This window comes from Plectrocnemia conspersa, unplaced genomic scaffold, assembly GCF_051122295.1.
Source record: "Plectrocnemia conspersa isolate PC_06_02 unplaced genomic scaffold, ASM5112229v1 ptg000013l, whole genome shotgun sequence".
Classification (NCBI taxonomy): Eukaryota; Metazoa; Arthropoda; class Insecta; order Trichoptera; family Polycentropodidae; genus Plectrocnemia; species Plectrocnemia conspersa.
In genome coordinates, this window is record NW_028277177.1 from 12,970,564 (window position 1) to 12,997,728 (window position 27,165).

General features: G+C 28.5%; 1 protein-coding gene across 1 annotated transcript in view; it reads right to left on the bottom strand.

Annotated features, from left to right (window-relative positions):
* The window catches only part of LOC148227324 (homeobox protein SIX6-like), an 84,901-nt gene extending 57,955 nt beyond the window's left edge, over nucleotides 1–26,946 (bottom strand). The window contains exon 1 of the mRNA XM_088202620.1: nucleotides 26,211–26,946. Coding sequence (XP_088058746.1) covers nucleotides 26,211–26,515 — 305 coding nt within the window. The 5' untranslated portion in view covers nucleotides 26,516–26,946. The remainder of the gene's footprint in view (nucleotides 1–26,210) is intronic.
* Nucleotides 26,947–27,165: the final 219 nt, after the last annotated feature.

Below are 27,165 nucleotides of genomic sequence, written 5' to 3' on the forward strand. Positions count from 1 at the left end.
CTTGTTACGTCACCGCGCTTACGCTTTTATTATATGGTACAGGTAAGCACTAAAATCTACCGAAATACGTGTACACTTATACATATATAAAAAATAAAAACACAGTAGTGTAATTTGCGACTCTCATAACCGGATTTCACTATGAGAATGAAATTGCACACGTTATTATTTTCCTCGGAGACGATAATGGAGCCGATGGTGTAAAAGATAAATTGCGCCTTTTGTTAAGCGCTAAATGTGTGTGTGTATATATAATATAATGACAACGCGCATATATCATCATTATCATTATATTCAACAAACTGAGGATGTCAACTGTGAATCTTTGTGAGAAAAACGCTTTTCTGAACATATATAAATATATAATCACCGACTTTCTAACAGTACATGTTCAATATTGTTAGTAAGTATTTGGTTTAATATATAACAACTTTTATCTAGTCAAGTCGTATAGAGATACTTATAAATTCACAGTCAATCTATAAATTTTTTTAGTTAGTAGCTTTTTCTTCTTAATGTCTTATATGTAGGTTTATTTATAGAAAATAAAAAAAATCATTAATTTACCATAAAAACCATAAAACTAACTGAATTATAAAGTACAATCTTATTTTATACAATTTTTTATTACAAAACTGACCACGTTAACATATTCCCCTAATGCTTCAAATGATGGCTAATATAAAATTATAAAATAGTCTATATATATATTATATTTGTGACAATTTATTGCATATATTATCATTTTTATAAACACATAAAAAAATAAAACGACCCAACTACATTTCTCAGATTTTTAATGTTTTTTTTGTAATTTTGCGTTAAAATCAGTTATATTATATTTTTTAAATGTTTTAATTTTGAAATGATTATAAGTTTTTTAAAATAAGTTTACTAAGTGAAACGTTATGAAAATTTAGTCATATTTATTAATTGTTAAAAAAAGTTTGTTTTTTTAGCGATTTAAAAAGCTATTATTTTACAAAAATATATACATATATTAGGAGTACTTTACATTAAAAAATAATTCACATGAATAGTAGTTGATTTTAATAAAATATTGTTTATAAAAATTTCATGGTGCTCACATTAAATATTAAATTTTATTATTATATTTTATTCTTTTAGGTGCAATATTTATTAACCTGATTTATTATAAGCTTTTCGTCAAAATCGACCAGTTATATAAATCTCATTATTATTATATCACATCATAATCTATTTTTAAAAAGTACAACAATATTTGATCAGTTTACAATGACTAATTATGTGTTATAAATACACATTTTTCGTGGATAAAAATACTATACGATACTATACTAGCTAATTGATAGTATATATTACACTGTATATTGAAAAGAACGTGAGGTTAGATTTAATTTTTTTAATAGATAAATATTCTGCTATATTATTTATAGAGAAAATATTAATACGGTTAAGATGGTTCGATAGTCAGTTTAAAATATAAAGCAAAAAGATAAATACATTATATTTATTCCAAAGAGAATATAATATCGCACGGTGTACTGAAAATGTCTAAATTAGGACCATTGTTGCTTATAATATATATTAATGATATAATCAATAATATAGAAAAATGTAAAATATATCTGTTTGCAGACGACACCATTTAAAAAAAACGGTGTAAGAGAAATATGGTTTAAGAATAAAGAATTTAAACTAAATACAAGAATTTTATATAAGAATTAAAGAAATTAAAGATGATAGTATAAAAAATAATTGTAGATAATTATATAGTAGAAAAAATATTTAAAAAACATTATTTTTACATATTAAAAAATAGTAGAAAAATAAGTTTATTATCTATCTATATTAATAAATATGTCAAGTGTATAACAAGTAACAACTTAAAAAGTATAATACTCTAATAATTTTGCAAAGATTATACAAAATATAATATAAAAAAAGTCGTTTAAAATAATGGTTGGATGTCTTAGAAATATTGAAGATTCATGTTATAGTAGATATTTATATATAAATTAGAAATAAATATACTAGAGTATTGTAATAAGTAAGCTTGAAGACAAAATTTTAATCGATTAGATTAAAAGAAGAAAGCATATAAAACATCGTTTTTTTATTATTTTTTTTTTTATTTATTTAATAACGTTTTTAATTTCTTTAAAGTTATTTCTAGTTGATATTCGTAGATCATTATATGTTTTAATAGCTATATATTTTAAAGAATTTGTTCCAAACTTTACGTTAGGTTATGGTTTGCTTTCGTTAGAAATGAAACTCTAACAAGAAAAAAATAATACTACATCGATTTTGCACTAGAAATAAAAAGAGGATTAAGGATATTTAAATAAGAAAACACAATATCACAATATTGTGATATTGTAATTTTATATCTTTAGGAAAATCTGAAAATCTAAAAAATTAGCTGTTTTCATAATTGGAACGAATATTCACTTTTGTATATTAAGACCAAAATTGTAATATTCTATTTGTACAGTGTCTAATATTTATTTTTTTCCAGTTCCTAGCCAAAGCCATTTACCTGGGTATCTATTAATTGGTTCTCACTTTTATTTATTTATTTTTAGGGCAAAAAAAAAAAAAAAAAGTAAAAAAAAAAACTTTGTTTCTTATTACGTTAGCTAGCACTTTTTTTTTACAAATATTCATGTTACCTTATTAAGGTTTTTAACTAATGGGTATTAAGGTTTTTAACTAATCGGGATTCTATTTGTGTTATATCTTATATGTATGGTATTTTTGTTTGCTGTGTTTTACAATTAGCTATTAGCTAAATAATTTAATAAAATGTATAATGATCAATGTTAGTAGTCACCCATCTGTTATGTTTATAATTTATAAGCCTTTTGTTTCCTCAGAATACTTATTTACCTGGATATAATATTACTAATCACAATAAAACATATTAAATATTCGCAGAACAGCTATACTGTTAACACGTTTTTACACACATCATCATAGTGTAAAACTATAATAAGCACAAGCTAACGCGATAATAACTTTAATTGTGTATTTTAATTGTTTATAATTATACACCAGTGCATTGTTTAAAGATATACATATAAATAAACATCCATAAATGCTTTAGAGAACAATATCATCGCAATTTGTGTGCGCTCATATTCATACACGTATTATAATAATATAATTAATAAAGGTCTGGCTATTAACGAGCCGGCGGCTATAATGGTGTGACGCATTCACTTCGGAGGCTTTCCGGCCTTTTGTGACTCTTGTGAACTTAATGAATCGTTAATGGCGGGGCGGGCTGGAGTGATTACCCTCGAATTTGTCACATGCCCGAGAAAGCAAGGAGCCGAGTCATTATGAGAAGATGCTGAAGCAAGACAGAGAGACTACTAGTCAACCAGACGGGTCGGCTGTCATCGTTCGAAGAAGAAGACGAAGGCGAAGGTCGTCAGATGAATCACCGTTTGGCATTCATACATGTTCCTATTCTTAAACGAAAGCCATTCATAAGCGCGTCGTTTTACTAAACTGTGTCATTCTATATCCGTTTAGCAGAAGCCGTATTAATTTTTTAAACGTTATTCATCGTTGGTAGAACTTTTCAATGAGCTTTGTTTGCAAGAAAAAAATCACTTGTGCTCGCCGCCACTGTGAAACGTATTATTTGCACCGCTGAACTTGCACGACTGTATAATTAGTTTTATCATAATAAAGTGAAATTGGTAAATCGAATCCATTGTTAATTTGGAACAATTTTTTTAAATTAAAAAAATCAATATGATTGATAAATATATGCACATCTTTGATATGTATTTATTATACTATTATAGGATTGCGTTGAGTTCTATAACAATGGTGTTGTCAAATTTTCTTCGAACGCTTTTCATTAGATTTGTAGTAGCGTTAAATTAATTTTAATTATTATTAAATTAATGTTTGAAATAAAAAAGCTATTTACAGTGATTTTATATAAAATCAAATGATTTTTCATTTCTCGAGAAATTTTAAAATACTCAAATTTAAATTGAATAATTGATATGTCATTGTACAAGTGTTTTTACAAAGCGACGTTGTAAATGAATCATCCAAACGCGTTCAGATATTTTTTCATTCATGATAACCCTAATAATAAACTCAACCCTAATTTCCCCCACACAAACAAAGATTATCTGTTTTCGTTTGCATTATACATTTGTTTGTGGCTTGATTACTATAATAATTCATGTCACCTTCATATATCATATGTGACATAAGAACCGCTAACGATCGTTTATCGCTTATTGTCTCCGAAGTAACCTTCAAATTTCGTCCCCAATGGGACGTTATGACGAATGCCGTAATTTTAAGTACACACATTCACACACGCATATAAATATATTCAATCTTGATCATGAAATTAAGAACACATTTTGTGTTTTATTTCATATCAGGTTTTTATATCTGACAGCAGGAAACATTCCTTGCACGAAGCAACATTGTACCTCAATATGATGATGTGTATAAATAAACCTATTGAGTATAAATTAATATATTATATATGGTATCAAAACGTGACTCGAATCAAAGTTTTTATTTGCATCAATAACTAAAATTTATATTGTATGAAATAAAAGAGTTCACCGACACTTTGACAAAGCTTTTGTAATTTTTATAATGTAAAATTTCAGTAATTAATCAAATTTATGGCGTATTTCGTGTCGGCGTCACGAGCTTTCCCATTATAGAGGTGTAGCCTTAAAAAACATGACTAATTAAATAACATTTGGTGTATTATATTTATTCGTTTCAGAAAAATGTTACAAAAGCGTAATTAAAATAATAATAGCAAGGTCGTTAAGCATTAGAGGCAATAAATTTAAAGTTCATAATCATAACACGGCGTGTAATAAAAGTTACCGGACCGCCATTGAAACACGAGATTCTTGGAAGGTATTACTTTTTAAGAACGTAAGTTGCAACGTTGTAATTTAAATAGCATTCAATTTTACGTTACACGGTTCATTAAAATACTATAAAAAGATATTGCACGTTGTGCATGAGCGTTTCGGTATAAAAGCTCAGTTTCATTGCATATTAAAATGAGTAAAAGCAGTTTTCAAATAACCATATAAAAATATGCTTAATTTTCCAACATTAAATTATGTGGGTTTATTACCCTATTTTATGGCTATACTAATCTTTGCTTTCAATTAGTTAAGAGTGATGAAATAATTTAGTTTATTCAGTATATTTAATAATTATATTATAAATAAAACAATTTTTTTGGTCCACGTGTATGATTTCTATTAAAAGTAAAAAACACATATTGCTCTGCAATATATGTGTATTCCTTTCTACATTAATCCCCGTGTTTGGATGACATGTCATGTGCAACGATGGCAGCAGAACGTTCGTTGTGTTATCGTTTATTTCTACTAGAGATGCCAATCGCAGTCGCGAACACTATCGAGTGTTGCATCTCGCTAATTGTGTTTTGCTCCAACGACACCCACTATTGCAGCGGCTCTCCAAACGAACACAGTGTCACAATTAAAACAACATTTAGATGACAGATAAGAGTACCCTCGCTTTGTTTTCTCCAGAGTCCGTAAATGCCTCACTTGCCGACCAAAGCTGACGGAAAATCGTGAGCTGCGCTTTATGCTCATTTGTGAAGCTTTCGAGCTACACAACAAACACAATCTACTTCGATTACAATATCGCATATTGATCACCTTTCAGGCATATTTAACTGTGTTTCTGTAAATATTATTTGCGAATTACACAATATAATTATAATTTTCACGAAGTCGAATAAAAAAAATGAATTGTAAAATTAATAAGACACTTTTTAAATTAAATTATCAGTTAATGCTTATTACAGTATCATTAATTTAATTCTTATGTATTATATATATATATATATATATTACTACATTTCTGTTTCATGATGTTTTTTTTTATAAAATAAGATAAACAAATTATTTAAAACGAAAAACTATTTTTTATTGTACAATAATAATGTTTTTTTAATTTATTGCTTAATATTTATTGAACAAAAATTGTGAAACTTATTTAATAAATAAATGCTTGTCTTATATTCTGTGGATTAAATTAAGACTATCGTGATTTAACAGGTCACTTCAAGTCAAAAATAATAAATAGTCAGATAAAAAGTAATTTACAAAAATATAAAAAGACCAAAAATAATACACAAAAATATTTTCAATAATAAAAAAAATTATGCTATGTTCTATCATTGTATGATTTTAGGGCCACTTTAATGGGAGCAGAAAAACAGACCTTCCGAAAAATATTTCAATGCATATAAGTAAAGCTGTTTCAACTAATCTAAATGATATGTAGTATGAAATACAAATAATTAATTATTGATATTTATTATTATTATTATTATTAATATATGATCTATGTTCATATCTTTAAAATAGCATGCTGTCTGAGCTTATACAATATTGTAAGATTGATAGGATTTTAAATATTGTTCTTATAAAATACATATTTATTTTGAGCAATTTAATATTTCATACAATATTTGGAATAAAATTAATATTTAAAAATTAGATTATATATAAAGAAAAAAATATATTTTCTATGGATTAATTTATTCCATTTAAGGTATTTATTCTGTCTATTGAATGCTTAAGGAATGCAAAATTATTATCTAGAAAAAAATTCTTAAGCTGCATAATCGATTGTGTGCATTTAAGTTTAAACATATATATGTTTTTCTAAATCCTTAAAATTTAAATATAACAATGAAAGAATATTTTCCATGAATAATATATTTATAAAAACCATAACTATTAATGATAAGAAAATAGTTTTTTATTATCATTATATACATCGTATGTAAGTGAATAAAAGCGCTAGTTGTTATAAATGTACTTCTTCTAAATTAGTCCCAAAATAATTTCTTGATATCTCTCGTATACTTGAAAGCTCAATCAGATGATAATTCATCGTACAAATTAATTACTATTGGAATAATTAAGTTAACTCATTTCACACAACGATCAGATCATTACGCTTTCTGTCGGGAAATATATTAATGCGCTCCCTACGCCATCAATAACAGTCAAACGGTGGATTCGAACCCCTTTGTCGTCGGATACGCCTAACGTATGATGATAGCGTCGAGATTTCCCGCGACATCAGTCACATCCGCGGCATTCCCGACATTGATCATCACTCTTTTTCACTGGCTGTCGCGCATTCCTGAGGCGCGGTCATCGCGCACAATTTATATGAATCATTCGGTCGCTAATGACCGCCTTTGTTGGATGCGATTGCCGCCAGATGATGGGAATCGGCGAGCATCACGGTTGACGGTGAAAGTGCCCGAAGCGGTGTGCGGCGTGACCGAAACGTCGCCGTGGAATCGCAATTCGTAACACAGCATTAAGGACGGAAAATGTGCGGTAGAAAAAAATAGTGATGATACAGGACCGCCCCCCGAGGACAGCCTAAATCCTATTAGCCGGATGGAGTTATAGATAATTAGTATATAAAAAAAATTATATTTGTTAAATAGTCGAGGGTGGAAATACATTTTTAATTATATATACAAAAATAATGGTGGATACAGTCGAGTTGTGTTAATCAAAATTTGCGGCGAATGGAAATTAATTTAATAAAAACAGATTGGTAATTACGTGAATCGTAAATTTATATTAAATATTATTGCTTTTGAATTATTTCATATACCCAAATGCGAAATCAATCATATTATCCGAATGCATCAAAAATCTCATTTAGTTACGGTAATAATGTATGAATTACAATGTTGTAATGCACAATTTAATTTAAGTTCAACATTGCGTTTTTAACAACATATATTTCACAAAATAATATGTTTTTATCTTCATTACAAATAATTATTGTTAAATTACTATGGCCGCTTACTTCGAATCTCGCCGGAGATAAATTACACTGCTTTAATGTGTATTGACAATATATTTTTCGACAACTTTCGCCGATTAAAATCACATAAGAACTACCCGACAACCGGTTTCGGCACACACATGTCTGATTGTTTCTCCTGTATTTTTATGTCTCAATCGTTAAGTTTTCACGATGCGTAAAAAGTTACCGTCGTATTTTTACTTCTGACGTATATTGAACGTCGGATAATTTAATGTGTTTGAAGAACAAGCGCATCATTAAATTTACACTTTGTAAATGTAGTACCATAATCATTAAAAATATAACCTTACTATCTAGGTATTTATAAGTAAGACCCATAATTAAGAACTCTTTCTAATCAATCCATTTAACATTTACATTTTTTCGATATATAATAATCAATTTTATTATTATTTTTGTATTGCATATTATATTATTTTTCCTTAACAAAGTGATTTATATATTATATATAATACATTTTGGGGTTCAATTTTTATTTCAAATATAAGATGTGCAGCATCACAGATATATTAATATCATAATTAAACAATAAAAAGCTAAAACTAGAATTACATTGAATATGTTGATCTGCAAAGTATGTGCATTTTGTGTAAGAACACTAACTTATTTATTTGTTTTAAAATTAAGGGATGACAAAAAATATCAAAAGCCTTTTCACAATCAATGTAAATAACATATACCTAGTACATTTTCTATAATTGAGATTTTTATGAGTGTAATATATTGTAAATTGAATTTCGTGACATGAATTTAAAATAATTAAATTATATATATAGGCTATAGGATATTTTTAAGTTCATTTACAGTATGTCCATTGATAGTTACTTATACAATATTTATAAAATATGTATGTATTTGTACATAAGTACCTACGTTCATATATGCGCATTATTTTTTATCAAAGAACAAAACTTCGCCGCTCTTGTGGGAATAAAAGTGGCGATAGAGCGAGACACCAGTGCGGCGAAAAAGGAACGATAGACTATCCGATATTATTATTATTCCACTTATTCGTAACTTTTGCGACTTGAGCAACAAAAGGCCCCGAGAGTTGCAAGGGGAAAGGAAATCACGTTACTCTCGCTTATATGCCACGGAATTGATTTCTCTGTGACGGGGGACTTCTTGGCTGTATGTAAAACACACAGCGGAATTGCAGAAAGAAACACAAGTCAAGGGGGAGTGGACATTTTCGACTAACGAGGTTTTTATGAGGATATTGTCCTTCCGTTCCCGCGGGAAAACGGAAAAATCGCCGCATTGTCGCGCCGCACATTTGCAAGATCCAAATTGCCTATGCGAAAAATATATAATAAATAATAAGCGATAAGTATACAAATTTATTTATTTATCAATATATAGCAAATTACTAATTTAATGATCGTGATTATTAATATATACTATGTACATTTTATATATTAATAATATTTGTTTTTTGACCACTCTATATAATTTAAATTAAAATTACTCTACCAGCATATATTTATCATAATCCAATGACCTGATTCCAGTATAATAATCATCACTAATTACTATAATATAAATTAATGTATAAGTTAAATTTATCAACAATTGTTTAATATTAAGAGTGACATATAGAATGCCCATGTACACCATGAAAATCGATACGAAATTATTTTGGCCCAATTAGATTAGAATTTCATTTGAGAGAATAGCAAAAGTGAGGGTTGCGTTGTTGTGCTCCCCTTTCTTTGATCTCACTGGGGATGCTGCTGAGGTTTTTAGCTTGGAGCTGTGGGCCAGTGAAAAATTAATATTGCATCGATTTTATGTTACCGCATAAGTTCACCGTACAAATGTTTAGGATCGCTGTATATTAAAGTGTGTTTGATCACTCTGAGCGTTGAAGAAGCTAGTTGGCGTCCACAGCCAAAGCAAACAAAAACACTTTACATTGTAAACTATATTTCAAATATTTTCGTCCTAACAACCTTTGTTTTATAGCTAAACAAACACAAAGCCTCTCTCTTTTAGTCCCCTTCAAAAATACTAGAATTACAAGATCCACTTAAAAGTTTGACTCGTCTTATATTACGATAAAAAATAAAATTATATTTACTCATTAAGTCACATTGAAAGTCACACTATATATTATATTTTTAAGATTTATTAATACATTTAATTATGTGTTATATTTATATTAAATTTACGTAGTAAGTTTTTTTAAGTATCATCAAGTTTAAAAGTATATAGGAGGAAAATATTTATTTAGGCTAGGGTTCGATCCACAGTCCGGTGTTTTTTTCCCACCGACAGAGTTTCAGGGTCCAGTGGCGCCATACAATTCAATTGGTTGAAACGAAAAAAATACACAAGAAGACATGTCATCCTTTTAAATAACGCAAATATTATCATAAAGCGTGTGTATTGTGATATACAAGTAAATTCAGATTTGAACTTGTGCTATATTAATATTAATATGTTTTCGTTCAACATATACTCTTTCTCTTCATTATTATAATAATTATATGTAAATATTCTCACTAAAAGTGGTAATTTAAAGCTTGTATGTGAGCTAGATAAAGTGCTATTTAGTTGGCTTTTACGTTAGATTTGATATTAAGATAATATTATACAATACAGAAATTCGAGCTAAAAATTAAAAGCTTTTAAACCATTAAAATTATTAAGCTTGTTTTATTTATTTTAAATATAAATCTAAATTTTATATGCAGCGCAGCGAGAACATTTTGAAAATGCAATCGTATATATTTTAAATAAAATTAGCTAATATTTACTCAATCTCGTGTCATTTACTTAAAAAAAGGCAACCATAATAGTCGTGTTTTTTTTTTTGTTAATATATGACACGTGCATTGCGTATGTAAGACTATTTTGTTATATATAGAGAGAGATGACCTAAGTTATGAGGATCAAAATCAACGGTGATGGTACAACCTTAAACCAGCTATTAATGTAAGAGCCTACTTAACCACGAATAACGTATTTATAAAAAAAATGTAATGGACCCGACGATGAATAAAAAAAATCAATGTTGTACCAAACAAACAAGCAATTTGTTGTATTCTATGGATTTGAGGCTCGCTTTTAAATCGGTCAAAGGAAGCGGTGAATAGGCCTATCGTCGGAATCGATTAGATAACGTCTTTGTGCCCGGGTGTTATTAATTAAGATCCGGGCGCCCGTGGCTGACAAGTAAGGCTGAAATGACCGGTGACCGGTCCGAATCAATAACCGGTACCTTATCTCAAAGCACAAAAGGCCTATCGTGATCAAATTGGACGACAATCACCACCCGTGGACCAATCCGGCCTTATGAAGATCTCATTCTCCACTCGTCTCAGCTCAGGCTTAGGTACCAAAAAATCAATTTGTAGAATGCCATCTTCTTTTTATACCAAATCAATATCGTCATTTTTCGCGCTTAAGCATCGTCATTATTTTTGCGCTCAAGCAAAAAACGTTAGTTCAGAAAAAATACAATATCGATGACCGTGTTTGCACTGTGACTTTTTTCTCTACACAGTAATGAAACTTTGTCGGAGGTGCTTGTAATGCGAGGTGTGTCAATATGTGACTTTTTTCGGCATGAAGTGGCATATTTCGTGTGGGAACTTTGGAATTGATTTTTGAGAGAGAAAAAACTATACTATTGGTTTTAATTGACTCCGTTTACCGTAATGTAATCATTCATGTAAAAACATAATTCTTACTAATATATACGTTAATTAAAAAAATTGAATAAAAAAGTGATTATTGCCTTTGAAGCAACAGAAACAAATGAAATAAGAAATTACATAAAAAAAAAAAATTCAAAATTGATTTATATGTAAAATTTCAAACTAATTATGACAATATTTTTTCCTGTATATCATATTTTTCAGATATTAATTTAAAAAAAATGATCATGCTTTGTAAATTGAATTGGAAATGAAAAAGTGTGATACATAATTAAAAAATGCTAAATTTGCTCATTGTAAAATTAAAATTTATAATGTTAATAAAACATGCCCTATAATATATTATGTATGTAATAATTTGATATTCAATTTCTTCCTTGTTTGTGTAGAGTACGCTCGGGATAAGGATTCCGGTTTGTTATTGTGTGCGTGAACTGTGTGGCTCAAAACAATTTCGCTCAGAATATTTACTTTTTTTATTTTAAAAAAAAAGATATGTTTATTTAACATACATACATCTGAGCAAAGTTGGAAATTTCAACGGACAATTAAAAATATATTATATAATCGAAGAAACCAGACATTGATGTCATTAATTAAATATTTGCAAAATTCAAAATCTTTCAATAGTCAAAAAAATAATGAAGTCTTTAGCTATTCTTCAAAAGCAAAAAGATATAAAATGGGAAAGAAATTATTCACAGATTGTTTAATGGCTCGACGACTCTATTAAATCATTAGAATCCATTGAATAAAATAAAACATTATCATTAGCTCAACGATAAGAATAATAACTTTTTTAAGCCTTACAGAGAATAGTGTTAAAAAACCCACAACGTACGGATTCATGGAAAAATAATTAAAATATTTTAATCCACGGGTAAGAGAACAAATAACTTACAGTGTATATTTGAAGCCTTGATATCAATTAACCCAGCTATGCTCAAGAAATTTTGTTCTCTTAAAATTTCATTTATAAATAAAAAAACAGTGGCATGCGTTTAGTGACCTACCCATGGGACAGTGGGCATATATGGGTTAAACCAATATCAACACAAAATTATTTAAAATAAATCACTAGAGAAGATCGAACTTCTGTGCCACACTGCACTTTAATGACGAATACCAGCGTTGACGAATCAGCGACTATCCTTAAAAGAGTAAGCGAGACAACGAAGTACACGCTACATCACTTCTCTCTATCATATACATGTACACGCACACAATAACAAACCGGCATCCTTATCCCGAGCGTACTCTTACGTTTCAAATAACCATTTATTTGAAACGTAACTAAATTTGTTGGGTAATTAAATAATGCATTTAATTTATTTAAAAAAAATAGCTCTAATAAAAAAATAAACGAGATTAATTACTAAAAACTATTTATAAATTAATTAGACTTGATTTAATTAAATACATTTAACTGTTTTATTTTTTATATATTAACATATATTTTTATTTAAATATTTTAATAAAATAGGGACAATTAGCAAAACATCTCAAATAATGCAATTACATGATTTTGTGTATTAAAAAAATATAAATAACCTAAAAAGTAATAAATTATCATTTTTTATTGTATTAAAAATATTTTTTTAATTTCAATGTATTTAAAAGATTTATATTTGCTACTTCACAACAATATTTTTTACAAAATTAATATTTTTACTAATACACAAATCTTATATAAAATATCAATATTTAAATAAATTAAAAATATATTTTTGAAGAATACAACCTGTTTCACTTTTTTCGTGGCTTAAAAATCATCTTTGCTTTAACAGAATACTTAAAAAATCCTAATGTACATTTTTACTATAGTATATATTTATGTCACACAATAAGTGTTTACATTTGATTATAATTATGGCAAATAAGTAACAAAAATTGCATAAAATCAATATAAAATACGGAATAGAATTTTTTCGCAATTTATAATTTTTATGTTAGAATATTGTTATATTCGTTTTTGTTAATTTTAAGGTACGTGTGACGTGTAGTTTAAGAAAATAAATTATATAATTTGTATGTAAAAATATGTGCCGAATTTGAATATTATATATTATTGATTTAAGTAGTAGTATTTTTTATTATTAATATTTTTTTAAAATAACAAAATAATAATTTATATTATTTTGTTATTTTTTAAAATAACAAAATAATATAAATTACTAAAAAAATAATATTCAATAACAAATACCAATAATTTTTCAAATTAGCTTTTTATTATTTGAAAATGATATTAAGAATTATCTCACTTAAACCAATACATAAAGCATAAAATCTGTTTGGAAAAAGTATCAAGAACTCTCGTAAGGTTCTGGCGTCATAAAATTTACACAACTTCATAGGGAAATACAACTATCGGTTGTTTCTTAAGCGGTTTAATTGACACGCAGTACATTAAAAAAGAAAATCTATGGCATTTAAAAGACATAATCGAGAAATATTTATAAATCTTTGTGGTAAAATTCTTATACCGCTATTTATATCCAATACATACCCAAATTTATATTTAAATATATGTATGTTTTGCTTAATGGCATTTCAATAATCTACTTAGTACAAACGCGAGTCACATTTGATTCAAATGTAAAGCGCCACGACCTCCCCACGCGTTCTCGTTTGTCCATGCTGGTATATTTGTTTGAACGTAATCCGGTTTAGTTTATATAACGGTTGATTGGTTTACAAACAGCGCGGCTCCTGCCTACGACGCCCGCTTTAATTTTTTTTATTCGCACACGCATAATAATATTATAATAAACGCAAAAAAAACGAGAAGGAAAAAGCTCTAGCCGTCGGAAAGCTTGCGTTGTAGCTTTTCACTCGGAGTACACGAAATGCGACCGATTCGTTCCGGCCATTATTGATTGTGGAATGTCGGACTCGTTCGTTTCAAATGTAAATAATAAATCAGATTGTTGCTTATAAAACTGTTATTAATTTGTCGAGCCGCTATGATTTATTCAATTCAATACGGACACATTTTCGACTTAATAGGATCGAGCATTCGGTGAATTGAAGTGCCTCGCCCCGCAAGCAGTTTATGGTAGCCGCTTGTGTGATATACAATTATTATTTTTCATAGTCATTTATATCAATCGTAATTATGACATCAAAGAGGTTTAAATTATAGCGAAATTGTATTTATGACGATCCGGTAGCAAGTTGTGCCAATTAAAAAATAGATAATAAAAAAAAACATTCGCTGATAATAGTTTAAAAACAGATAATCTATCAATATACAGTTTATTTCAATAATTTGTAGAGAAAAATAAAACATATTCTATCTAGTAATAAGAGTACAAATACATTTATGTATGATTTTAATGATAAAAAGTCGGTAAATATCATTCACTCAATTTTTTATCAAAAAAAAGTATTTGTGCCAAGTTTTATAATTTAAACTATAGTTTTTTTTATCATTTAACAACTAGTTTTCTATGTATATATTAAAATTTATAGTTTTGTAAAATTTTCAAATTGTTTTATCTATTTTTTCTACGATTTGAAGAGATTTTAAAAAAATATTAATACAATACCTCACTCGAACCGTATAAATTGAATAAATATTTAAATACTAACAGCAAATCTTCCGTTGCAACATGATCTGTAAATCAGTAACATATATTTTAATAATTATTAATTATTATTTCAGCTGACAAGCAATACATTTTATTTTAATTATTAATTACGATGTTCATCTGCGAGATTAGGAAAATCTAAGAAAATCTATTATGTGATAATCGATCGAATTTATATTTATATAATAATCGCCGATTTCGATCATCAATAAATGTAATAAATAAAAAAAAACACTAGCATCTATATACAATTTGTAGACAGGTCTTTCAGATATTAATCAACGGATTATTGTGTTGAATACTAATCAAGCGCAAAGATAGTAATGTTAGCCATATATCATTGTGTAATATAATACATATTTTATTAGAGCCTTATTTAATAATTATTTAATTCAAGAAGTTTGAACGGGTAACTTTTTCTCTATAAATAACGGTTTTAAAACAAATAAAATTATTTATAGGTGCAAACACTTGAGCTTTGCTAATTCTGTATCATTGAAGGCTATATTTCATCACCGTACAAAATCAGTACGTAATTTTTATTATTTTTTATAGGAGAATCAATGTGATTTTATAATGTAGTACAAAACTGCATTCAAAATTAATTTCATCAGTTAAACGCGAATGAGAAAACGTATAGATTTATTATATACAGTTATAATAGTTAACATTTTACGATGTTTATAATTATGCTATCGTCAAAATATAGCGCTTATTACTGTTTATTTTATATAAGAGTGTTGTTGGGTAAACATTAGGTATAAAACATGAATTCATGAGTTTTTATAGGAAAATTATGTTCCATAATATGTCTTATTTATAGATGGATGTAAACCTTGGCACCTCTATGAATGTAATAGGCAATACAATATCATTCCATTTAATGTATCTTACATTTGAATAGTACATGATGTAATAGATGAGCATTATCGCGCACAATATTAATACAAAACCGAGGTCGTTAGTATCACACGATATTATCACGACTAAATAAAAATTTTGATCTATTCTCTCACAAGATATAAAATAATTCAACAATGCCACTTACGCTACATGATGTGTATATCATGCAAAAAAATCGGTCACGATCAAAAAACCAGCGTGTTGATTTCAATAGAATTGTTCGTATACACATATTTCGGCTTTTATCTTTGCCACTTTTAATTCCAGCGTACGGCAGTAAGGATGTAATTATGAGAATTTATGGTAGTTTTTTTTAATATGGCGCGTGAAAGAACCACGATTTTTGCCGACGGCTACTAAAAACCGCAAACCCTCTCAATGATACATTTAATAAAATTTATTGTTGTTTAATTATATTCTTTCACGGCATTATGCGGGTTAGAAAATGTGTATAAAAAATATTAAATATCGATATCTTTAATTTTTTTGCTGCTTTAAACGTGACTCGTAAGAAGACGTTTTGTATTGACAGGACCTTTTAATCAATTAACACTTTGAACCCGATCGTGTTTGCGCGTGTAACATCGGAAATGATTCTGCGCTTAGACAAATCGCTTCTTGATGCCGTCATGAAACTTAAGACTGAAAATACTCTTTTAATACCCCGCTAAGACATCACAATGCCATTAATTACGCCTCAAAAAAAGTATTTTTCAATTGATAAGCCGAAATGGCATTTTTTTACATCGTTAAGCTTATTCGTAACACGGCATGTGAGACCGCCGATGATTAATGGATGTCCAAGAACGAAACAGTAGCAGTCGAAACGGCAGGTAAAAAATCGGTTTTGTACCGTTTGAGGCACAGTAAAAATTAACACTTTTTTATTAAATAATAATGCTTATTTTTTTACGTTGCTTTGAATGGAATTGCTGCGAGAATGCAAATTGAAAAGTACGAAGCGCTCGGTTTGTCGTTGCGGATTGGGGTCTTAATCGCGGTAGTTTATCTGCGGAAGGGTTGCTCCCTACGAATTTGCACCATAAGAGATGATTTGTGAGATTACCAACTCGAACAATGAATGTCAATCCAAACTCAGCACATATGGAACGTATAGTTCGAATAATACAATATTACTGTATGCAATATGAGATGTTTTGAACAAATACATACATGTACGTACAATTAATATTTTATATATAAATATAATAAATATTGAATATCGTAGCTATGTGTAATACGCAACATTGATGTACTAAATACACCCGCATATGGTGGTATAATAATTGAGATTATACATATAAAAATATTAGGGCTATTTCTGACTAATAATCTTGTTCTATTTTTTTGACTACAGAAAATTTTCATATACATTGCTTGTATCTATGATTTAAAAATTATCTATGTAAAATGTATTCTTATTAGATTTATTTTAAAACATGCATATTTTATGCTATAAATTTAAACTAACGGTTAAACCTAAATATCGCCATTTTGCTTTACGAATTATTCAAAGAAAAAATATCCGTTTATATAATATATGTATGTTATTCATATCAATGATGTCCTTAGCCGTAATGCGACAAGTTAATCACTTGTCCATCTAAATGATAATAAAAAAATGGATTACGAAACTAAAAAAGCGCAGGTTGTAGAGCCAATTTAAAAAAAATCATATCAAATAATCAGAAAATATATAAATATTTATAATAGCGAATTTTTTTAAAACAATGGCTTTGTTTAAGAATATTATTTTATGCTTTGCTCTAATTCTAATACGATTTATTATTATATAGATATTTTTATATAGGCAAATACACATTTTTATAGAGAATATAACTGTATAATATCTTCAGTTCATTTTAGAATCGCTATTAATTTATCTATATAACTTAAATTTAAGTAATTTTCGAAATATGGTGTTAATTTTTAAAAAAACTACATAGATTTAAATAAAATATTTTAATTTAGTATAAGTATTAACATTAAATTATTATTATAAAGATAATATATACTCAGATGGGTGTAATTTTTTTAGATAAATACAAAACTTATTATTTTTGTACATTTATAAAGTAATATTACTAAATTTTGTAATATAATATAAAGCAAATAAAATAATATTTCAATAGCAATGCTAAAACATAAATATATATTACAAATCTAATTTCCATATCCTATTATTATTAATAATGACTATAATTTTAAATCAATGGTTATCTAAAACTATTTAAACCAAAAAAAAATGTTTTTGATAAAAATATGACTATATCTTTTACCATGCGTTTTTATTGCGTTATTGCATTTTTATTTCTATTTTTCGCAGCTATTTTAAAATTATTGTATTTATTCGACCATTTAACATTTAAAAAAATGCATACTTCTTCTGTAAACATCTCAGATAAAACCTATAAATTTTAGCATATTTAACGATTTTGCGTCTATCTCAAATTGCTCAAAATACATGTCTTTCCAAATTACCCCATTACTTTAATGTTGCAGAATCATAAACGATATTGGTTTAACCGTAAAAATTAATGATGATATTTCTTATACTTATGTAAGTTAATGATCTCAACTAGAACCTAGGTTAAAGTTATTATTATTTATAAATAATATTACCTACATATTTAATATATATTAGCTATTATTCATTAAATAATGTTATGTTAGAATCTGAAAGTAAACTATAATTTATATTATATATTATTTTTTTCACTAAAAGATACTGAAATTTTTAGGGTATATAAACTGAATTTGCAATGAATTTTAATGTTTTTTACAATTTTGAATAATAAAAAAGATCGTTGTGAATAATTAAATTTAATCAATTTTTATGTAATAACTTTTTATTGAATTATTTTTATTACTAGTAAAAAATAGTGTAACACTAAAAATATTTTATTATTCTATGGTAAGATTATAATATCTCTAAATGGTTAATTAATTTTACCATTTATATCGGTAAAACAGTGGTGTAATGGGGGTCGAAAAGTACCGAAACGTAAAAAAAATCTTTTAGCGAAAGAAGAAACATATTCTAACAAATCGTTCAAGAATATCTAATAGATTTAAACAGATCGTAGATAAAAGATCTGAACAACTCACGTATAGCACAACAAACAAAATTATTAAGTCTCTGGGTTCACATAAACTGAAATTTCATTGATTGCCCAAAAGGGAAGTAGCGTTCCGGTACTTAATTTTTAGAATTTTTAATTTTTTTTAAATACTTTCATACTAAAAATACGGCGACGATAGCATATTATGCTTTTTAAGAAGTACATCAAAACCGAATTTTGCCCAATAGGAGAGCGCAAAAAACAATTATCACTTCTCAGAAGTCAAAAATCCACGTCAAAAGCAATAAAATCGTGTCGTTGCCGCCGCAGTTGGAACGCTCGTTACCGAGCGTTCCCACTGCGACCGCGCCGACACGATTTTATTGCTTTTGACGTGAATTTTTGACTTCTGAGAAGTGATAATTGTTTTTGCGCTTTCCTATTGACCAAAATTTGGTTTGAATATACTTAGATTATTACTAAAATGTAAAATAGCATCATCGCTTGTGAACATTTTAAATGGTCTTACTTTTACGTGGTTAAGAATTTTTTTTTATATATTCCAAATCATACATATCTACTTACAAACGTGTAGCGCGGCGATGTAAAAATGTAATAGCATACTCTTAATTTCACTTGACCTACATTTGGAACCTCTTCCGCTGCTCATGCAGGGTGGCTTTAATTCTTTTTTTCAAGTGCACGCGTGTCACTGAAGATTTTTCATCGATTTACGCGATATTTTCTGGAACGTATCTATCGCGTAAATCGAGGGATGAGTATATACTATTTATTTAAGTTTGGAATATTTTTAGAAAATAGCACAAAATTTGAAAAAACGTAAAGTATATCCTTAACAACAACAGAAAGCGGACTGCACAAGAGTTGAACACTAAAATTACGTCAAAATAAACAGTGGTGTAGTGGGGTCAGAATGCGCCGGAACATTGTTCCGCTATGTTTGTTATAACATCTGTTAAAATGTCTTTGTATTTAATTAAAGACTCACCGACAATACAATTTTAAACAGCACAAAGAAACAAACAAAATAACCAGGGTAATCGTCTCCGGGTTCACATAAACTAAAATCTTATTGGTCACCCATAAGGGGTGATCAATAAGATTTTGGTACTTATATTTTTAGAACTACACAGCTGCAGTTAAATTAAAAAAGTAACTTGAATTTTTAAAGTATATTAATTAAATTTGTAATAATTTAATTTTTAGCATTAAAAATGATTATTAATATAATAAATTTATATTATATTTTCTTATCACTATCCAAAAACAGTGCAACCCTAATTTATTTTTATTTTTCAGTAAGAATATAATATTTATAAATGAGCAAATTCAGTTAAATTAAAAAAGCTACTTACTTTTTAGGGTATTTAACTGAATTTTCAATGATTTAATTTTGTATTTTACAATTTTTTATAATAAAAGAGATTGTTATGAACATTTAAATTTAAGCATTTTTTTATATAATAACTTTACATTGTACTAGCAATACAATATTATTCAATTCAACATATGCTTATTTGGAGTAGATTCAATTACTTATAGTCGTTCAAGCATTCAAATTTATGTATTTATAAAAATAAATGTCTAGAATTATTTATATATAAAAAAAAATAAAGAGTTCAATCAATCGTCGAGTATCTAACGTAACTTAAAAGCACATTTTTAGCTTAGTAATATGAAACCTTACACGTAATGTTAGCTAGCTCACAGCAATATATATTCAAGTTTATCGCGGTCTCGCATCGCAACAACCCGTTCGAAACGCAAACTTTTTCAAGTCGCCAGTTCATCATCGCACGGGAGCTGATAATCACGAGGGTTTTACGGGTCCCAAAGTTGACAGTATCGGCGTTAATCTCTTCATCATTGACAATAGCACAAGCCATGCATTGACAAAACTGTCAGCTGTATCGCCGTTATTATCCACGCCACAGTGTATACATTTCTTGACAATGGCGATTCCACAAAATCGCGTTACGCGCCCCTAATGGCCGGAAAAAAATATGGTGGTAAGGAAAAAATCTCGCGTGTATTAATATATACGTATATATGTATGTGTGTATCACATTTGATTTTACACATTTTCTTTTACCATATATTATAGTATATATGTATATATACCTGCGAGCACACATTGTGGCCGGAATTTGTCGATTCCTCTTCGACGAAACGCGCTTAATCCGCATTGTTGTCGAGGATATGCTGATAATAGGTGTGTTAGAAGACACCCCATTGTTGGCGACACCTTTTAAAATAGACCCAATGATTTTGTTTTCGAGTGTTTACTCTCTGAGATTAATGAATGCGGATACGCGTAATTAATGTGGCAGTAGTGCCAACAAAAAAACATCAGACGCGTGTTATGGCGATCCGCAATAACCATTGATTATTTTTGTTTACTTTGCTAAGCCGGAAACAATTTTCCCTCACTATTACTACTGAGAATTACGGCAAAGCCTTTTCAAAAGCTCTCGCTAAGAAGCTAGTATATCCGACTGAAGCGATTTAACCATTCAAAATATTGCATTATTTCGAGTAGATATTTTAGATGCTAGTTTTAAATAACCACTACAATCATATTAATCGTGATCACAATATCATTATAATCGCCCTCACGCCACAGTGTGTCCAATCGTCCATAAACGAGGACATACGTTTTAGAGCGCTGAATATAATTTTCCATATTCAATCCGCTTCGGTTATTCATACGGACATAACACTGGTCGACCGAAACTCTCGTACAATACTCGTTTTAATCATCGTTTCTTATTTATCACTTCGGTTCTACAAACGACCTGCCGGTCATTACGAATCACTTAAGGAGCCGGCGCGAGATATGACGCAGCTCCCGCCGCGGACCACAAAGAAGGCTAGTCGCTAATGATTATTTATCGCCTCCGACCGTTTCGATGTCTTAATAGCAATCTAATCGGAGCGTTTTGGTACAAAACAACAATAAAAATACACACGTATATATAGCGGCGCGGATACGACCGGTAGCGGGCGGCACTCGATCTTTTTCGAGCGGTTAATACCGTTTAATTGCGGGTTTGGTTCGAAGCCGGGATTGTTGCGATAAATTACATGTATGGTAAACTCGAGAAAGATGCATTAAAACGTATATAGTGAACAAATGTTTAAAGTTATAAACCATAACTTTTAATCAGATTGAAACAAAGCATTATAGATATTTTTTGGTAAATTTTAAGATAATATATTTGTATGAATAATATTCTTTCAATTATTATAATACAATAAATATGTTTTTCAATTATGAGATTTTTAAGAGCTACATAATAAAATCGTTTTTATGATTATTGTTATTGAAAATTCGGTTATTCCGTAACTGTCAACATTACAAGAAGGTCAAAAAACTGTGTGAATTCTACTTAATGTATTATTATATAAGTATTATTCTATTTGGTTTTTTCATATGCAAATGATATAGAGCAGTTAATTTTAGATATTTTAAAGTGTTGCTTTCAGTACCAATGCCAATTTTTTTATTTATATAGATTTTAGAGATGTGAATTTTTATATCATGTTTAACACAATACGAGCATAGTAATATTAATAAGTATTTTTATTTTCATATTATTGTATTAAAAATTTTCTTTGTAAAGATAAACAATGCCAAATTAAAATAAACGTTTAGACTTCAATGCTCATTTTATAAAAAAATACTAACAACATAAAAAATCTAATTACATATTTAGATTCAATTAGAATATTTTTTTCTATAAAATCTCAAATTTTAGTTTTCACAGTTTTCGTAAAAATATGAAAAATAAAAAATATATTTACCTACACTTTCAAATGTAATTCATTTTAGGATTTTTCAGATAATATTTCTTTGCGTTTTGTTAATTGTTTTTTATGATTTTTTTTAATATTATAATACAAGATTAAACTGAGTAAGGAATTTAGCCTAAATGTAATTAAAGCTACTATAGTCATAATATCATATAAAAATGCCTGATTTCATTAATAGTTTTAAGAACAAAAATAGTTTTAGTCTAAATTGTTTTTTTATAAATTAATAATAATATGCTAAATGAATATTTAAAAAAAATAAATAGCGCGAAACTCTACAATATATAATATTTGTATTAAAATATACTTAAATCGCTGATAATAGCTCAAAAAAAGATCTAATTAAAATCACACTATTAAATTTAAAATAGGATTTATTTATTTAGTCTTAATTAAATTTTATAAATCTACTAATAATTGCACAAATAAAAAAAATAAAAAGAGAATGTCGTTAAATCTAAAAGAATCAGACTATTTAAAAAAACAAAGTTACACAACTATGTAATGATATTTTATTTAATATGTAGAATATATTTTTTATAAGAACCTAATAATATGACGATAAATAAATATACAAGAGATATATAGAAAAATATTTTTACTGCAAAAGTGGTTTTCATCAATATTTTGTTTTTAAAATTGCAATTTTATAGAATCGTATTAAGTAAGAAATAAAATAAGCCATACTGCTTTTTATTACGTCTAAAAAACCCTAATTCTAAATTATTTTATAATACATTTTCGCACATTTATATTATAATAATGAGATATAAAGTCTCTTTTTTATTATATGTCATTTATATAAATAATGTAAAATTTTGTGTCTAAAAATAGTTAAAATCTATCATTATATTAAAACCTCTCCTTATGCTATTTATAATATAAATCATATCAAGGCTATTGTAGCTTATTAAAATGTTTTTTTAAAATACTATTTGCAATTTTTATAAATAATTTTATAATTAATTTAACTTTTTAAGTATGTGTATAATCAATCTATCGTATCGCTAAATTAGAAACATTTTTGGTTGAGGATATTTATTTATTATTAAACTCCTATTAGCCCCTGATTGAAATAATATAAAGTAATAGCTACATTTTAAGAAACTAATTTTTATGCTATTTAAAATGTCAATCATATCAAGAAGCTGTGTAACAGTTTTTAGTTCATTGGAATGCGCCAAATATGTTTTTTTTAGTAACACTAGTATTATATTAAGAAGTCTTTTAATTAATCATATCAAAAATATATGTAGTAGAATTTAGTTAATTAAAATGTGCAACATATTTTTTTGTTATTTTAAATTATTTTATAATCAATCTAACATGTTCCTAAATATCAACGAGAATATGTATTTATTCATTTAAAGCCTTATACAATATCAAAACATATATAATAGTAGCTAAATTAAGATGTCTCTTTTTATACTATTTAAAATATAAATAATATTAAAAAGCTGTGCAGTAGTTTTCAATTCTTTAATTTTTTTTTTAATATAACTTCCGATTTAAAAAAATTAATTGTATTATTTTAATTATTTACTTTTTATATAAGAATGTCAATTAAATATTTTTAATGCCATATTACTAAAAAATATAGAATACTAGCATCATATTAAGAAGTTTTTATGTTATTTAAAATGTCAATTATATCAAGAAACTGTATAGTAGCATCAAGTAAATTATAATATTTTTTTATATTAATTGTATTAACCAATCCACAAATAATATGAATTGCTCATAGGGAAAATCTATCATATTTATTTAAAGCATTAAAAAACATATAAAATAAACAGTAGTAGCATCAACTGAAAATGTTTATTTTTTGTGCAATTTCTAATGTTAATCATATCAAAAAACAGTGTAGTACTTTTTTATAATCAATTTACCGTTTGCCTAATCTGTGATAAAATTGTCATTTAGAATATGTATTTATTCATTTAACGCCTTATTAGCCTATTACTAAAACATATAATAGTATTATTTTAATTTTCTATTGATTTTATAATTAATTGTATTATTTTAATTATCCACTTCTTATAAGGAATATATATTATATCTATTTAATGCTTTATTTCTTAAAATATATAGAATATTATTATCATATTAAAAAGTCCCTTTTTATGCTAATAATCAATTATGTATATAATTTGAATTACTAAAAACAGAGAATTGATATTATTACAAATACTCAAATCTTTTGATATTTAATTTAGTGTCCCTAAATATAATAAAACATATGCGATAATAGCTTCATAGTTGAAAGCTTATTTTTTGTGCTATTTAAAATATAAATTATTTCAAGAAACTGTATAGTAGTATCAAGCTAATTTAAATTTGCAAAATATATTTTTTTCACATTATTAATTGTATTAACCTTTCCATAATATATATTTTATTTTTATAAAGCCTTAAAAAGCATATTACTTAAAAATATACAGTTCTAGCATTATATATATTTCATTTTTGTGCAATTTATAATGTCAATCATAGCAAAAAACTGTGCAATATTTTTTAATTAAGTAAAATAGGCAAAATGTAGTTATTTGTATAATTTTCAAATTACTTAAAGTTATTTGTATTATTATATAATCAATCTAATCTATCTCAAAATATGATAAAATTCTTATTAAAATATTTATTAATTCACTCGCCTTATAAAAAATAAACAATCACAGATAAATATTAAGAAGTCTCTTTCCATGATATTTAGAAAATCAATCATATTATGAAACCTTGTAGTAAGTTTTATTTAGTTAATTGAAATGTGCAAAACATTTATTATTAATTGTATTGAACTACCCAAAAATAATATGATTTGCTCATAAAGAATATCTTTTATATATTGTTTAAAGCCTTAAAAAGTCTATTACTTAAAATGTTTATAATATAATAGTAGCAACATATTAAATATACTTTTTTATTCTATTTATAATGTCAATCATATCAAAAAAGTGTGTAGTAGTTTTAAATTAAGGAAATATGTTTTTTGGTATATTTTTTTTAAATTACTTTATAATCGATCTAACGTGTTCCTAAATATGATAAAATTCTATTACTAAAAAAAATATACAATTACTTTATATGATATTTAAAAAAAAATATATTATTCAATTGTTTTTGTATATAATATATTTTGAATTAATCGTATTTAATCGCAGAAGTTCACGTAATACGTTTTCGGGCAAAGTGGGTAAATTCCGGGTTTAGCATAGACATAATTCGGAGAGTGAGTTGAACGAAGGGTCGCACGCAAAACTCACCTGTTCTTGGCGGCAGCCGCCCTGTCTCTCTGCCTTCGGTTTTTGAACCAGTTGCCGACTTGAGTGGGCGTCAGGCCCGTCGCCTGGGCCAGCTCGCGCTTTTTCGTGGGGTTCGGGTAAGGGTCCTGGAGGTACCACTCGCGAAGCAGGCTGCGCGTCCGCTCCTTGAAGCAGTGCGTCTTCTGCTCGCCGTCCCAGATGGTCCTCGGCAGAGGGAACTTCTTTCGCACGCGATACTTGTCGACGGGGCCGAGCGGACGTCCCCTCAGCCGCTCGGCCTCCTGATAGTGCGCCTCGAGCCACATAGCCTGGAGCTTTCCGTGCGAGTCCTTGGTGAACCTGTGGTGCTCGAGAATGGCATACAGATCGCGGAAGTTGCCGCTGTGGAAGGAGACGATGGCGCGAGCTCGAAGCACGGCCTCGCTCCTGTCCAGCTCGGCTACGTTGGGGTGCGCGACGGGCAACGACCACAAGAATCTGGCCAGACGCTCGATGTCTCCGCTCTCTTCGAGGGTTTCGCACACGGCCGCGACCTGAGCGACCGTGAAGCTCAGCGTCGGCAGCGGCAGGAGGCGCGCCCCGGCCGCCGCCGCGGCCGTCGCTGCGGAGCCCCACGGCGGCGGCGGCGCGTCAGCCCACCGCGCCGACACGACGCTCTCCCTGTACGACGCAATGGCCGTCGCGACGCCCGCCGCGGCCACCGGCGACACGACCGCCGGCGCACCGCAAACGCGAACACTGAGCGGTCGCAGTCGTCGCCGTCGCCGAGGGGGCGCGACTGCGAGCTCCGCCTCTCGCGCGCCGACGTCCAATCGCGAGCGAGGGAGACGGGCGCGCGCTTGCGCAAACGAGAGCGCGCCGCGACGCGCTTCGGCGATATTTCAATGGCGGACGCAAATAGGCGACATCGTCTCTCGTGACGGTCCGATAATTAGTTTCGTTATTTCATACTAGA